The following is a 14,949-nucleotide window of genomic DNA, read 5'->3' as shown; positions in this document are numbered from 1 at the left end:
ATAGACATTTGTATAGTGTTTTCATAATAAGTAAGTTCTTTCCCACATCTCATTAAACCTCACAATAACCTTGTGGTGTTTACCTCCATATTTTATAAATGAAGGAACTGATGTTCAGAGGGTAAGCAGTTGTAAAGTAAACTTACAGAAAATGAAGGGGCCTGGTAGGATGACGACAGATCAGTAAGAGGGAGTTGCAAGTGTGCTTCCGAGGTATCAGGTTAGGTATGAAGTTAGTAGAATTCCTCAGTGGCAAACTCAGTGTCAAGTTTCTGCCTATGCTCTCAGATAACCACTTGTGCTCTTCACATGACTCCTATTGCCTCTATGGTTTGATGTGCAATGACTTCTTTTAAGTGTGTGGTGGATGGAAGAGAAGAAAAGGCTGTTGTCAATTCAACTTGTCTCAAATAAGAATTTTCAGGCGTTTTCTGAGTGCCTTTGGGTTTTCAGATAGTTAAATGTTGTTGAATTTTAGAAGGCTTAGTCTTAAGTATGGGTAGTCTGGTTGTGGAGGCTCCAAATATAGGGCTGAGCACCTTATATAGATGAGCTCTGCCCTGAGTATGCAGGGTGATAAAGGGTTAGCTGAGAGTTCACTGTGTAGGGTAAGTTAGCTGAGTGGGGTTAACTGTGACTGGGTGTGTTTCATTTTCTCTTGTGGTTGAGACAGGAGCCACAAGGAAGAGAACTGTGGAGCATGGTTGTGTAGATATCGGAGAACATCCTCATAGCTCTGGTGACTAGGATGCTTGATCAAGATCACATCCTTATCAGAGCTGGAGACTGAATTATATTCACCACTGTGGTGATTCATTTGTTCACAAGTCTGCTGTGTCTACATGCTCATCCATTTTGTGTACCAAGATTCTGAGGCAATTTAAATACCAGCCTAAACCAGCCATGCAGGTGACGAAATGTACTTTTCCATCTAAGATATTTGTTTACCTGAAATCAAATAGCAGAAGAGTGTGCCAGAAACTCTCTGGGGAGGTACAAAGGAGTGAATCATCATCGTGGCAAACCTTGATTAGCTTTTCTTATGAAATGCGGGGATATGAGGAGCAGGATAGAGTCTGGGGAAGGGGAGGAGGTTGAGCTTCTGTGCCCTGGCATTCTCAGTCTAGGTGCAAAGAGTAGCATTCATCGGCTCCAGCTGTGGTGAGGGTAAAGTCTATTTTGGTAATTTGGAATGAATGAGAATATCTTTGGAAAATTAAATGTCACATTTTATTTCAACTGTTTATTTTCTCACTTTAGAATACTGGGATCTTCAATGGCAGGAGAAGGAGTGATCAGAAGACCGAGATGAATTTTAACACTATTCTAGAAGAGATTCTTATTAAAAGGTCACAGCAGAAAAAGAAGACATCACCCTTAAACTACAAAGAAAGACTTTTTGTACTAACCAAGTCCATGTTAACCTACTATGAAGGTCGAGCAGAGGTAGGAGACAAAGTTTACTTTGCTGCTTTCTATGTTGATACTATTTTATAATACTCTTCCCCTCCCCCCCAATTCTTATGGAATAAGCCTTAGGTTAATGAAGTTAATGTAATGACTTGTTATCATTTGGATTTGAAAGATAAAGTTTAGGGTATGGATAGAAATTATTCACAAGTCTGTCAATTATGGGGTTAGTATATATGGGTGTACATTTTGTATCAGCCTACTGAATTAATCTGTTAGAGAAAACAAATTCCTACATCAGTTTTAGATCCTTATGGAGTTCATTAAGTATGTTGTGTGCGTGGCTCTTTCCCATAAACTACTATATTATGTATCAAAGTGTTTCTTTAGCACATAGAAACTGTATCTCTGTCCATTGCTTTATATGACTATGTCTTCATTATTAAGTGGAAGTTATGTAAAACTGGGTAGTGATTTGGTGGACCTAACACATGACTGAAGTTGACCTAAAGCCGAACTATTCAACTTATTTTGTAATAAGCTGCTACTGCAAGGTTCCTTTGATGGGAGCAGGAAGAAGCAGCCCACCAAAAGCCTGGTCAGTGGGCATGTGGCATAGGAAAGACGTGTTGTCAGCCATCTCCTCCTGGTTTTCGAATCCCTTTATCCTCTGGTTTTACCACTAGATGAAGTGCATGCATGTGTTGTCACCCCGGCCCACCTTTTTTCTCCTGACATGTTGGGAATGCATTGCCTAGTACTGCAGGTCCAGCCGTGCTCCTTCCTGCTAGAAATATTCTTGGGTTCCAGGCAATGGCTGGAGACTAGATTGTTCTTGTTGACCACGTGCTATTATTGTCTAATTGGTTACAGTGGATTGTTGGTAATCTTGATGTTTGGTTTTATTTTATTTAAGTCTACATTTTTCCTAGAGCAACTTCCTCAGAAATTGATTTTCTTGTTTTTATTTTGCCTTTGTTTTTTTTACTCTCACTGATTTCTCTGTGTTTTGGTTCCTCCAATTCAGACAGAATGGTGTTGCTTCTCACTGGTGGTCCTCAACTCTGTTAATTTCTGCTGTAGCTTGTCATTGTGACCTGTGGAATTCTGCCAGTTCATGTCATTTGGGACTATAGTTCTTTATCTACCTTCCTAAATCCCCAAAATGCTGAAGACCAAAACTTCAAAAGCTCTTTTAGTTGCAAAACCTGTCTGGAGATGGGGCTATTTTTAGTCTTTATTTATCCTACTCAATGTGAATCTTTTGTGTGTGTATATGCAAAAATATTAGTGTGTTTAATTAAGTGGGGCTATTGCAGTCCCTGCTGGAGGTGTTATGTAATATATGGTGTATGTGCTGTATTTCATTAAATCTGAAAAATTCAGAATTCCAGAAGGGTTTCAAATAAGACCAGAAATACAAATTATTTTAAAATCTAAAGTAGATTTCTTTTTTTGGATGAGGAAGATTGGCCCTGAGCTAACATACATTGCCAATCTTCCTCTTTTTGCTGAGGAATATTGGCCTTGAGCTAACATCTGTGCTTGTCTTCCTCTATTTTGTATGAGGGACACTGCCACAGTGTGACTTGATGAGCGGTGCATAGGTCTGTGCTTGGGATCTGAACCACTGAACCCTGCGCCGCTGAAGCAGAATGCGCGAACTCAACCACTACGCCCCTGGGCCAGCCCCTAAAATAGATTTTAAAGGGAAACATTAATAAATTTTTGCTGTATGGTAATGATTTGTTATAATGTGAATTTAATATAATAAGTCTAAGCAAAGAATAGAAATATAACACTGAAAGTGGTAAAATATGGTCTTTTACTAACCAAAAAAGCCTCAGACACCTGCATTATCTGCTTTGAAATTTGGACTGATACTATTGAAATATGTTGCAATTGTTAAGGTACTTTGAAGATACTAAGCACACAACGTTAAAAGAGCCCTAATTGCTTTAGTTTAAACAGAATGAAGAGAACAGTAGAACCTCTCTTATTTCAGAACTTGGCCCACTGTGTTGCCTGAGAGCAGCCTCCGTCACTGTGAGAACCAGAAAGGACAGAATGAGGAGGTTGTCATAACATGTAAAATCCCAGCCTCTGAAACTTAGCATCAGAATCCATCACCTTCCTGGCTACTGATGACCGGCCCAGGGAGCCTAGTCCTATCAGCTTAATTCCTGCCTTAACCCCGACTCCTCTGATGCGCTGGGCATTTTGATCCCTCCTGGTTTCTTTCCTCAGGGACTGACAGTCTTCAGCATACTTATGACCTTCAGCTTGAAATATGGTTGCAGATTTGTTTGTCTTTCACAGTTAAAAATAAACAGTTGTCAATATTAAAAAGTTAGGAATTTTAAGGTAAGAATCTGAATTCTTGAAAAAAACCAAAGTTCTGACAATACGGGGCTGAATTCTTTTGTGACAACTCTCTGCCTGGCTTCTGGGTAAACCCAGTAGCACCTCACTGCGTTTCTTCCCTGTTTGGGTTCATATGCTTAGTTCTCTGTTTTCCATGGATGAATGTTCTGGTTTTCATCTCCCTAGTCCTAGAGACTGAGATCTAAAAAGGGCTGTGACATGGGCAACCCATGAGAATCAACAGGTATTTTAAAAATAATATTTTTTAAAAAATGTAAGACTCTAGAGGTAGATTATAAAAACCATGGGGGCCATTCAGGGGTTAAAATAAATAGCCGTAGAGATATTTATTTTAGTTGTTCATAGTTCTGTTTTTTAAAAGAAAAACTGTGGTAAAGGCTATTGATTGATCTAGTAGCTATGATTCCTAGTTTCTTCATGGCAATTAAGTGCCACTGATGCTTTGTTAAAACTCTCAGTTAATCACCGTGTGAGACGGACATCCATCCTCTCCTGGTTCTCTGGATCCCAGCTACTTCAACATGATGGCAACAAGCTTTTATTGAAATTATTCCTATTTAGTACAGTTTATTATGGTTTTCGAAGCATGCTGAGAAATTCTCTTCTAAACAATGAGAAATTCAGTCAAGCCTTTCTTCCGAGTCTGATATTGGGAAACTTGTGTTTCAGTTTCCACTGTGGGCCATTCTTTGGTTTGTCCTCCTTGCTCTTACTGCTTTCAGTTGGTTCATGTTTCTGCATATTCTAGTGAACTGGTAAAGGATCTTCCTGGCAATTTATATTGTTTTCACTTAGTCATAATAACACAGAACAAAGGACACTGGGGGTTTCATAAGTGATCTTGCTTTCTGGTCAGGGAACTAAATGCCACGTGGGTTAGACCACCTGACATTCCAGTGGAGGCTCCGTCTGGTATGGAGATGAAATCCAGGGAAGAGCAGGGCTGGAGTTTAATCAGGAAAAAGGCCTATTAAATAATGATGAGAAAACAAGGAGTGGAGAGATTTCTATATGTTGAATAAAAAAAAATTCAAGTAGTATGTAAATCTGCAACTCTCCCTAGCTCGGAAATCAGAACTTTTTATAATTGGATTTTGGTACTACTAATATGGCTAGTTTGTTGTTTGTTATACTGCTGCAGTATGGAAACTGGCAAATAGTTTATAAAGTCGAGGAGCAGGGAGACTAGTTGTGTCAGGGATCCCCAAGGCCACCCCCAGGTTCGGTGATTCACTAGGACTCAGGGGACTCAGCATATAGGGGTACTCACAGCTATGATTTATTACATGAACGGAGACAAAGCAAAATTAGCAAAGGGACAAGGTGCATGGGGCCAGTCTGGAGGAGACCAGGCACAAGCTTGCAAGAGTCCTTTCTCAGCGGAGTCGCAAGGGGTGTGCATAATTCCTCCAGCGTTGAATTGTGACAGCTGTGAAATGTTGTCTACCAGGGAAGCTCATTAGGGACTCAGTGCTCAAGGTTTTTGTTGGAGGCTGGTCACATAGGCACCCTCTGTGCCCCAATTCCAGACTCCAGAAGGAACGCAGGTGTTCAGCATAAGCCATATTGTCTGCACAAACAGTTTAGGAACAATGAGCTATTCTTATCAGTGCTAGGAATGGTGGGACTTTCCCAAAGTCCAAGTTCCCAGATGCCAGCCAAGGGCCAACCTTATAGGCAGGCGTTTCCCAGGAGAGTAGTCTCAGATGCCTGCTATGTTAACTCTTCTGCACACTAGTAGCAATAATGATACAAATTATTACGCACCAAACACATGCTAGGCACTGTGCTAAATACTTACATGCATTATTTCCTTTATTCCACAAAACAATGCTATATTAAGTCTTATTACTACCCCCATTTCAAAAATCAGTGGCATGAGGCTTAGAAAGGTTAAAAACTTGTACAAGGTCATACACCTAATGAATGGCAGGGCTATTTTTTCAAAGCCTATCTTTGAGATAACCTTGATACTCCAGGGAAAATTAGAAAAAAAATCCATTAAATTTCTCTATAATACAGATAAAGTTTTATTTTAAAACTTTTGAGGATATTTTTATTTATTACTTTCAGTTATGATTTTTTTGAATTTTCTTTGTGGTAGAAGAAAACTAACACTAGACAGGGTTTTTGTCCTGGCTCTGCCCCTGTCTAATTGGACTTTATAAAACAGTGTTCTTCAATCTGTATATATAGTTTAGAAATTACTTTCACTTACATTGTCTGTCCCTTTGTACTCTTAACTCCTCCTTTGTCATCACTATTTCATCCCCAGCACACCTCCGATCTGTTACCAAGTCCTCCGAATTCTCCTTCCCTTTGTTACAACCTTATTGCAGCTCCCAGCCCCATTCTCTTAAGTGCATTTCTGCTCTACCTGATTCTACCTTGAATCTTCATCTTGCATCTGTAGAGCCATCAGAAGGATATTAAAAACCTGTAGCTTCATATCTTCTCTGGGATCAAATTAAAACTCCTCAGCTTGGAATACAAGGTACTTGATGCAGTTTCCTTATCTTCCACACCTGGTCTCTCCATCCCTGTGTCTTCCACCTGCAGTTGCTCTTTCACACTGTGCCTTTGCTAACGTTTCTCAGTCTATTTGGGGTGATATACTTCTCTACCTTCCTGCCAGGGTCTGTCTATGCAATGACTATGTCTTTTATCCATCAAAAATTAATTGAGCACCTGGTAAACACTCATCTTTTCTGACTCAGCTCAATTCCCACCTTCTCTGGCCTTTCCTGTATCCTTCCCACCAAAGGTAGGATCCCCATCCCAGCTCAACCCTCTGTGCCCTGTACATATTTTTATCATGGCATCTTAGTTGACTGATTCTATTTACATATCTGTGTCCCCCATTGGACTTTAAGCTCTTTGAGGGCAGGGTTCATAGCTTATCCATCTTTGTATTCCCGAGGACCCAGTGTAGAGGGGTACTCAGTACACATTGGATGGCTGGATGGATTGAAGGAGAGATGGGGAGACATCAACCCTTAGAAGTAGGCAGGGCAGGTTTATCCTAAATGTACGTCATGAACCATGACAAGCAAAAAGGTCGTCACACTACTAGTAAGTAGACGTCAGAATTTGAACCTTGATAGTCTGACTCTAAGTTCAGTGCTCTTCTCATAATGCCTCCCTTATCATTTTTTCCAGTTATATTGAAATCGAACATTCTTTGTAACGAGATGCTTGAAATTTTAATATTTTACCCAGGTTACCTGACAAGATGGTTGAGGCAACCAGTTACAAGTATGATGATGTGAGTCTCCTAAATAGCCTGGCCAAGTGCTTATATTACTATAGATTCTTCTGGGTCATAGAGGGTTGTTTTAGTGACTAGCCCTGGGAACCTAGAGACTTTTGGTGATATGGGGAGAAGAGCCTGTTAAGATTCTGAGATGATCTGATGTTTCTCTCTTGGTTGTATCTCTAGACTAGATGGAACCCCAGTGGGAAGCCTGGGTTTACAGGGCCCTTCTAATCCTACCTGAAGATTTGTATCTGTCAGCATTTCCTAGGATTTTGGGGAGTGTGTGTGGAGTGGGAAAAAAAATTGCCCTTTTACTACAGGGCAGTTGGAAGCATTTGCATCACACTTTAGAGATTACTAGACAGTTCACCAGCTTGTAAAATGTGGTACAGCTCCAGATACTCCATAGACAGTATGGTGGTTAGTGTACTAGGGGATTTTTTGGCTCTGAAAATTCTCAATATTATCCCATGAAAACTAATTTTCTCATTGACAGTTGAGTTTCCTTGTTTCTGAAATAAGGTAGTATCAGTTTCCTGTCTTGTGTTTCAATTTCTTTTCTTATGTCTCTCCTCCTACTTGTGATTCATATCTATCTTCTTATTCTGCTCTCCTAGATCTGATCTTTCTCATCATTAATCACTTAAAAGGGCCAAGATGCAAGTCTAAAGTCCTAGAGTCTGACTTATCCCTGCCAAATTATCTATTTGTTTTTAGTAATACTTACTTTGTTTTCTCTAACCTATTTAAGACAGAACAGGAGGAGAATACCTTTTCCTCCATACACACTGCTAAAAATTTTTGGTAACTTCTTATTTTGCTTTAGTTTCAAGCTTACAGAAGAGTTGCAAGAATAGTACAAGGAACTCTCAAATAACCTTTACTCAGATTCACAAATTGCCCATGGTTTTGCCCCATTTGCTCTATCATTCTCGTGGTCTCTTGTCTCTGTCTCTTTCTCCTTATATGCGTGTTATTTTCTGAATCATTTGAGAGTAAGTTGTAGACATTGCCCTTTTTACCACTAACTAGGTTGTTGTGTATTGTCTAGGAACAAGGACATTCTCTTTTCTACCTACAGTACAGTGATCAAAATCAAGACATTTAACACTAATGTGATGCAATTATCGAATTCGGAATCTGCAGTCAAATTTCATGCATCATTTCACGAATGTCTTCATAGCTATTTCTCAACCTCCTCTGCTTGCCCAAGTCCAGGATCTAATCTCTGATCATGCATTGCATTTAGTTGGTCAAGAGATAAAGTTTTTAAATGTTCGTGGTGAGAGGAAGAGAAATGTATAGAAGAAATGCTGTCATTTGTTACATACTCTAAGATGCCAACTATATCATTAATACCCAGTGATTGTATATGAGAGTCTGCAAACATGAAATTGGACTTAAAAATCATTGTAGTCTGTTCTACTGTCATTCTCATGGTCATCATTAGGAGCTGAAGACCCTCTTCCTCCCAAAGAAATTATTTTAGCCTGGTCTACTAGGATGAGTAAAAAATTCACTATTTCTGTTTTCATCTGTCTTTCCCCACCTTTAGTTTTAACTTCTTATTCTTCTGTGTTAAATAGTTGTTAGGCATGTAAAGCGTTTTATGGAGAATAGTACAGGATCAGTAATTACTAGTAAATGAAGAGGGAATTTAGTCAAAGGTTTAATCAAAGGTCCTTGTGCTACTTAAAAGTAGAAATAATAAAAAAATTCTAGATCTTGAAAAACACTCTTGGATCTGGCTATGATAGTTGTGATTTAGTCATAGATTTTTTGTATTATGATGAGAGAGACAAAGGCTGTAAGAAAAGTCAGTGTTTTTGTTAGGTATTACCTAGTTTATTTTATTCATAAGACAGCTCTCAGAAATTCTCAGTGATATCAAAAAGTCAAATTTCCATCAAAGTTTTATTTAGCTATTTTTCCGCTGAATATATTCAAAAGACTGTGCCGTAGGCACTGAAGGCAGTTATGAAAAGAACAGTTCCCAGAATGTTTGAGAAATGGCATTATAGTTGAAATAAACATAGTGTTTCTCCCCACCCCTCTTTTCCCACCTGCCTATCTTGAAAGAAACTTGTCTTAATCAGCAATGTGTGTAACTTGTTGCAATGTTTTAAGAAAGAACTATATTTGACATCATGATTTTTGTAACCTGAGTTTTATTTCTCTGTTACCTCATGAACTACTGGGCTGGGGATTCGTAGAAATCTTTGAAGCTACTTCTGTAATTAGTAGTTTCTATTACACGTTTGTTGATGAGGATAGGTATGATTGCACTTATCCTGAGGGACAGTTAAAAAAGAGACCACATTATATGAGTGGAGGAAGCTTTGGGAGCAAAAGTATAGACTATATAGATTTTTTCGGGGGGGGCGGGGAGGGTGGAGCTTGTGGGGGGAGTTGGGGAAGGCTTTCACTTGGCCGAGGGTTGGAGTATGAGCAATGTTGAGCAGAGATCCCATTCTATACAGAGGGAACATCATGTGCAAAGGCTCTGGGGTGAAAGGGGGCCTGGTGTTTGTGGAACTGTTCTGTTCTAGACCTATATAGATTTATGTAACTGACAATTACCCATACAAGGGGGTAATTGATTTGTTAGTAATAAAGAAAAATCATACAATTTTAGAGCTTGAAGGAACTTTGAAGAAGTCTCCCGAATTTTTCACTTGTGGAAACTGAGGATAAGGAGATGATTTGCTCAAGGTCACCCAATAAGCTGGTTGTTACGCCTGGACCACTCAGATCTGAATGTTCCTGGATCAGCCTCTGATTGCACTGCCTTAGTTCTGGAAAGGATATGTTTGGGTTGCCTAAGTAGGTGAGGGCACTTATACAGCTTAAATAATATGGTGATTCACAGAATGGACACCATCTAGTGACTGTTCAGACCCTTTTGCTTAAAAATACTTGTCAGTTTTTTGCCTTTGAAGCTTTGCTCTTGCTGTGCCTAACAGTTCTCCCTCTATTTATCCAAGTCCCATGTCAAGTACTCTTAAGCAGGAGACCTTGTCCACCCCCACCTAGTTGTAAATACCTTGCCTTTCTTAATTACTGTTAAATTTATATGTGTTATTATTATTATTGCTTTTTTCCTTACCAACTAAATAATAATCTCTTTGAGGGCAGAGGTTGTTGCCTCATAATTTAAACATATTACACAATATCTTGCACCTGTTAGGCTCTCAAAGAAGTTTTTGTTGGTAATAATTACAATGGTGATGATTAGTTAGTATTTCAAGTAAGCAAAAAGATCTTTAGAAACATTGTAATAGTTATTTCCCAGGCAGTTTTGTTCCATTTTATTTTTCAAGGGGATGCATTATTTAAATTTAGGAAAAAAAGCTATGTTTTTATTAGTATTTCTTAGTATTAACCTCTCCCCCATACTAAAGTGTGGACATTATTATAAGCAGCCAGAGTATGAACTGTCAGAGAAAATCACATGGCAATTTGAGATAGTGAAGCTACATTTTGAGTTGTTCTAAAGCTATTTAGGACGTGTTAACTCTGAGCCACTGGTTGTGGCTGCTGGTCAGGTTCATGTAGAGGATTATCTGTGGAAGGGCGCTTAGAAACACCTGTGTTATTCAGCGATTAATTCTATAACTGTTTTAGGAGAACTCCTGACGTTATTAGCCTTTGGGCTTTGTGAATATACTGTACTTCTGAGATAAATATTAAAGTTTGATTACTACTTCAGATAAAGACATTGTTACAGTCTTCTTACTGAAGCACTTTGTTTACCTTTGTTATTTTTAATCTTAGAGAACTGGCTATAATACTTGCATGGTTCCACATTGGTAAACCCCTGAAATGAAAAATTGCACAAAATATGTGCAATATTGTTGTTAAAGAAAATTAAATGAGTAAATAAGACACTTAAATGAAATCTCTAGTGATTTTTAATAGATTGTGAGAAAGGCATTTCCTCCCCTATTTTGCTAGTTGTATGAGAAAACTTTGAGAAAAAGTTCTGTCTTTATTCTAAGTAATCTCACAAGTATAGCTGTTTTTTAATTTTATTTGCCACTGCAAAAAGTATCATGGATAGCTGTCATTCCCTTCTCATGAGATTGTAACATGTGAAGTTTGCTCCTTTTAGAGGAATATTATGTATACTTTATATATTAATATATATTATATATATAAATCTCTCTATATATTTCCTGGCAAAAGAGAGTCCATACAATTTTATTTGTTATATGGGACTCAGTTCATTTGTTTTAGTTTATTTATCATTTGTACAACAAAGATTTAGTGAGTATATACAGTATGTTAGGATGGAGGAATTAAAAGATGAATGATTCTGGCTTCGCTAAGCTTACAGTCTAATTAAGCTATAGTTCTAAGGGTTCATAACGGCAGACTTTCTTATGCTGCATCCCCCCTGTTGTGAAGGAGGCCTCTTGAGACCTGGCGTTCTTACCCTTGGGTGCTGCTGTTGTTTGCACTCGCCCATGCATTGCTGGATTACCTGGGACTCTTACCTTCACTGGCCCTTGGGTGTCCAGGTGTAGCATGAGGCAGTTGCACCTACAGGATTTCAAGATTTCCCTCTGTTCTGAAATTTTGCATAGCATGGATTTCACAAAAGTACAGAGGTTTTATATACATACTTGCAATGCTCTGTTCTGCTTAGCATCTCCATAAAGCGCATCTGTAGATAGCGAACACATTTTTCCACCATCAGTTTACAAGTGAAGAAACTGGGGGACAGCCAAGCTTGGCACCTTCTCTGAAGGGACATTCCATTTAACTAGGTGAACCAAGATGTCTTATCTTTCTGGCTGGTGTGCTATCTGTTAAACCACATTGTGCTACTTCCTACAAAGGGGGACTTCCTTAAACAGTAACTTCATTGACCACCTTTATACATATGTTTCCTTCCTCCTTCCCTTTTTTGGCTTTATATATCAGACCTGAACAAGGGTGTTCTTTTAACAGTTGTTGATTTGTGTTTGTTTTTTCCTCACTGCACCCCTGTAAGGTGGTGGGAACCCTATGCATTTCAGTAAATTAGAGTTGTGTGGAAAAAGAGTCCCACAGAAAGAAAATATTTCTGTGAATGCTTATATGAAAGAAGCTGAAAAGGGTTATACTTAGGTCGTAACTCTTAAGAACTTTAAGGTGGGTTTGCTTACGTAGGTGATTTCATAAATACCTTAAATGATTCTTCACAGAGAAAACTCACGAGCAGCAAAGGTGAATTTATTCACGTTCATAGTCTATCCCAACAGTAGAGAACAGTGTCGCAGTTGAAAAGGACCCTAATAAATCTACTGCAGTATATTAGTAAGTTAAACACTTGTTGAAATCTTAAAGTAAGCTGACTTTTAGGTTAACTCAGTCCTGACTAGGATCGATTATAGTAAAGTATCAAAGTAAATGGTAGAGATTTGAGTTTTCTTGGAAAAAAGTAAGAAGCTTGATGCTAAATTTCAAATATGAAATTCAGAGTTTTTTTTAAACAGGGTCATTCCTTTATTTTCAGATGTCACAATCACTTTCAAAGGATGCATGTTATGACTAAAATATCTGTAGGGGACAAGACCAACATCCACTGACCGAGATAATATGTTTCTTGAGGTTCTAGAACCAGTTTATCAGCAGTTTTCTGTTCCTTCTTCATTATAGCAAACTTCAGTTGAAGTCTAAGGTCCATCTCTGAGGTCACAGAATTTCTGTGAGTTAGAGAGTGGACTATGGACTCTGGAGCCAGATTAACTGGTTTCATATCCTAAATTTGTTACTTATTAGCTGTGTGACCTTGGACAAGTTACTTAATCTCTCTGTGCCTCATTTTCCTCATCTTTAAACTGGGGCAAAAAATAGTATTTCCCTCATAGGTTTTCTGAGGAGCAAATGGATCACTATATATGAAGTAGTTAGGACAGTTCCTGGCATACAATGCCATTGTAAATATTAGCAGCTGTTATTATTATAGGTAGGTTGCATTGTCACCCACTTTTGTCTTTTTTGTGTAATGTGTTTCAGAGTTTCTGCTCTTGCGTCTGGCTTTTCCCAGATAGAGACATTTTTGCAATAAGTATAACTGTTTCCTTCTCCTAGTAAGTCACTAATTGCAGGTGATTCACTCTTTAAATTGCTCTCTGTTGCTTGTAGTCTGGTTCCGTTGTGGAGTTCTGGTAACTGGTGGAAATGCGTGCCTCGGGGTAGGGCATTTCGCATTCTCAGCATCTCTGAGCCTGTGTTCGTGGAAGTCTCGCTGGGGTTTTGGGGACTGTCTGCTCTGGATGTTTTCCTCTGGATGTTTGTCCGCGGGGCATCTAACGGGGTGCCGGTTGTTTTAAATGTGATGTTGCTTCAGTTTCACATTTTCGTAACACCCGAGGCGGATCTACTGTGAATTTAAAGAATAAGCAGTAGAGCCTTTCAATTCCGTAGCCCTTTCTAAGGCCCCTGGAAGGGCCCTAGCGATTTTGTATTCATAATTTTGCACTTAAAAAAAAGAGAAGCTTCTCCCCAAATTGTGTAAGCTTCAGGTCACTCAAAACCTCCCTCTGCGTCTGCAGAGCAAGCATGTAAGACTTTATTTGTTCCAAGATCTGACAGTGCCTACAAATTCTGCCAGTGCAACTCCCCAAGCATCTCCACTGTAAAACAGCTAAAAAACAAGCACATTTATAATTGGTTTATGTTCTTAAAAGTCTTCCTTTCAGGAACAAAGTGGTATCTGTCTACTTTAATCTGTTAAATTTATGTCCCTTTAATAGTTTCAGAGTTGGGCCGGCCCCGTGGCTTAGCAGTTAAGTGTGCGCGCTCTGCTGCTGGCGGCCCGGGTTCGGATCCCGGACGCGCGCCGACGCACCGCTTCTCCGGCCATGCCGAGGCCGCGTCCCACATACAGCAACTAGAAGGAAGTGCAGCTATGACATACAGCTATCTACTGGGGCTTTGGGGGGAAAAAAATAAATAAATAAAATTGTTAATAGTTTCAGAGTTGTTTTTTAAAGTCCCATACTTTTCTTGTTAAATGTATTCCTGAGTATTTTGTGGTTGCAGTTATTTTGTGAATAGGTTATTTTTCATGATATGTTTATTGTAATTAGATATTGTTGATATATAGTCAAGATCTTGACTTTTATAAATCTATATTGTAACCAACCACTATACTATGCTACTTCTAAATATTACAAAGAGCCATAGTTTTGTGATTGCAGGCCCTCCAGGTCTAGTTTAACTGACCCCATCTCTTATCAACAGAGTGATTAAGAATTGCCTTTCAGAAAATGTACAAAGTCAAATAGCCAGAGCATGCACAGAAGAAGAAATCTTGACCCGAAATGATCTCGGAACCAAAGATCCTCCTCCCCACGGAACCCAAGGACCAGGACATGACTGGAACTTGAATGTCGGACTCTTATGAGAAGTGAGGGGTCCTTTGTTTAGGAAGATCTGGTATTAAGATTCCTTCCCCACCTCATCAAAAATGTTTAGAACGCCATCATAGAAGTTTAGAACCTCATCATAGATGTTTAGAACCCTGTTATAAATATTTAAAACCTTACCATAAATGTTTGAAGCCCACCAATCAAAACCTCTCCCACCAGTGTTTCCACATGCCAGCCTGTTCTTTTACCTCTTAAGTTTTGCCCCAAATCCTGAATCAGGGAGACAGATCTGAGGGTACATGCCCCCTGTCTCCCTGCAGGTTGATCTTGCAGAATAAAGCTGATCTCTTTTCTCAAAGGCTGATGCTGTAATTAATTGGCTTATTGTCTGCATCGGGCAAGATAACTCCAATTTTGTGTGGTAACAGTTTTCTATCACCAATTTTGCTATGAAAGGGTTATTTTCTATTAAATTTAATTCAAATTATGAAAAGAAAACATTTTTTAAAAGAATATTAAGAGAAATAAAGGCATTTA

General features: G+C 38.9%; 1 protein-coding gene across 6 annotated transcripts in view; it reads left to right on the top strand.

Annotated features, from left to right (window-relative positions):
- The window catches only part of TEC (tec protein tyrosine kinase), a 137,246-nt gene that overhangs the window by 40,534 nt on the left and 81,763 nt on the right, over window positions 1-14,949 (top strand). For all 6 annotated transcript variants that reach the window (XM_058547011.1, XM_058547015.1, XM_058547014.1 and 3 more), the window contains one exon: window positions 1,261-1,446. In XM_058547011.1, coding sequence (XP_058402994.1) covers window positions 1,309-1,446 — 138 coding nt within the window. In that variant the 5' untranslated portion in view covers window positions 1,261-1,308. The remainder of the gene's footprint in view (window positions 1-1,260; window positions 1,447-14,949) is intronic.

Source organism: Diceros bicornis, chromosome 8, assembly GCF_020826845.1.
Source record: "Diceros bicornis minor isolate mBicDic1 chromosome 8, mDicBic1.mat.cur, whole genome shotgun sequence".
NCBI lineage: Eukaryota > Metazoa > Chordata > Mammalia > Perissodactyla > Rhinocerotidae > Diceros > Diceros bicornis.
This window is presented reverse-complemented; position numbering and strand designations above follow the sequence as displayed.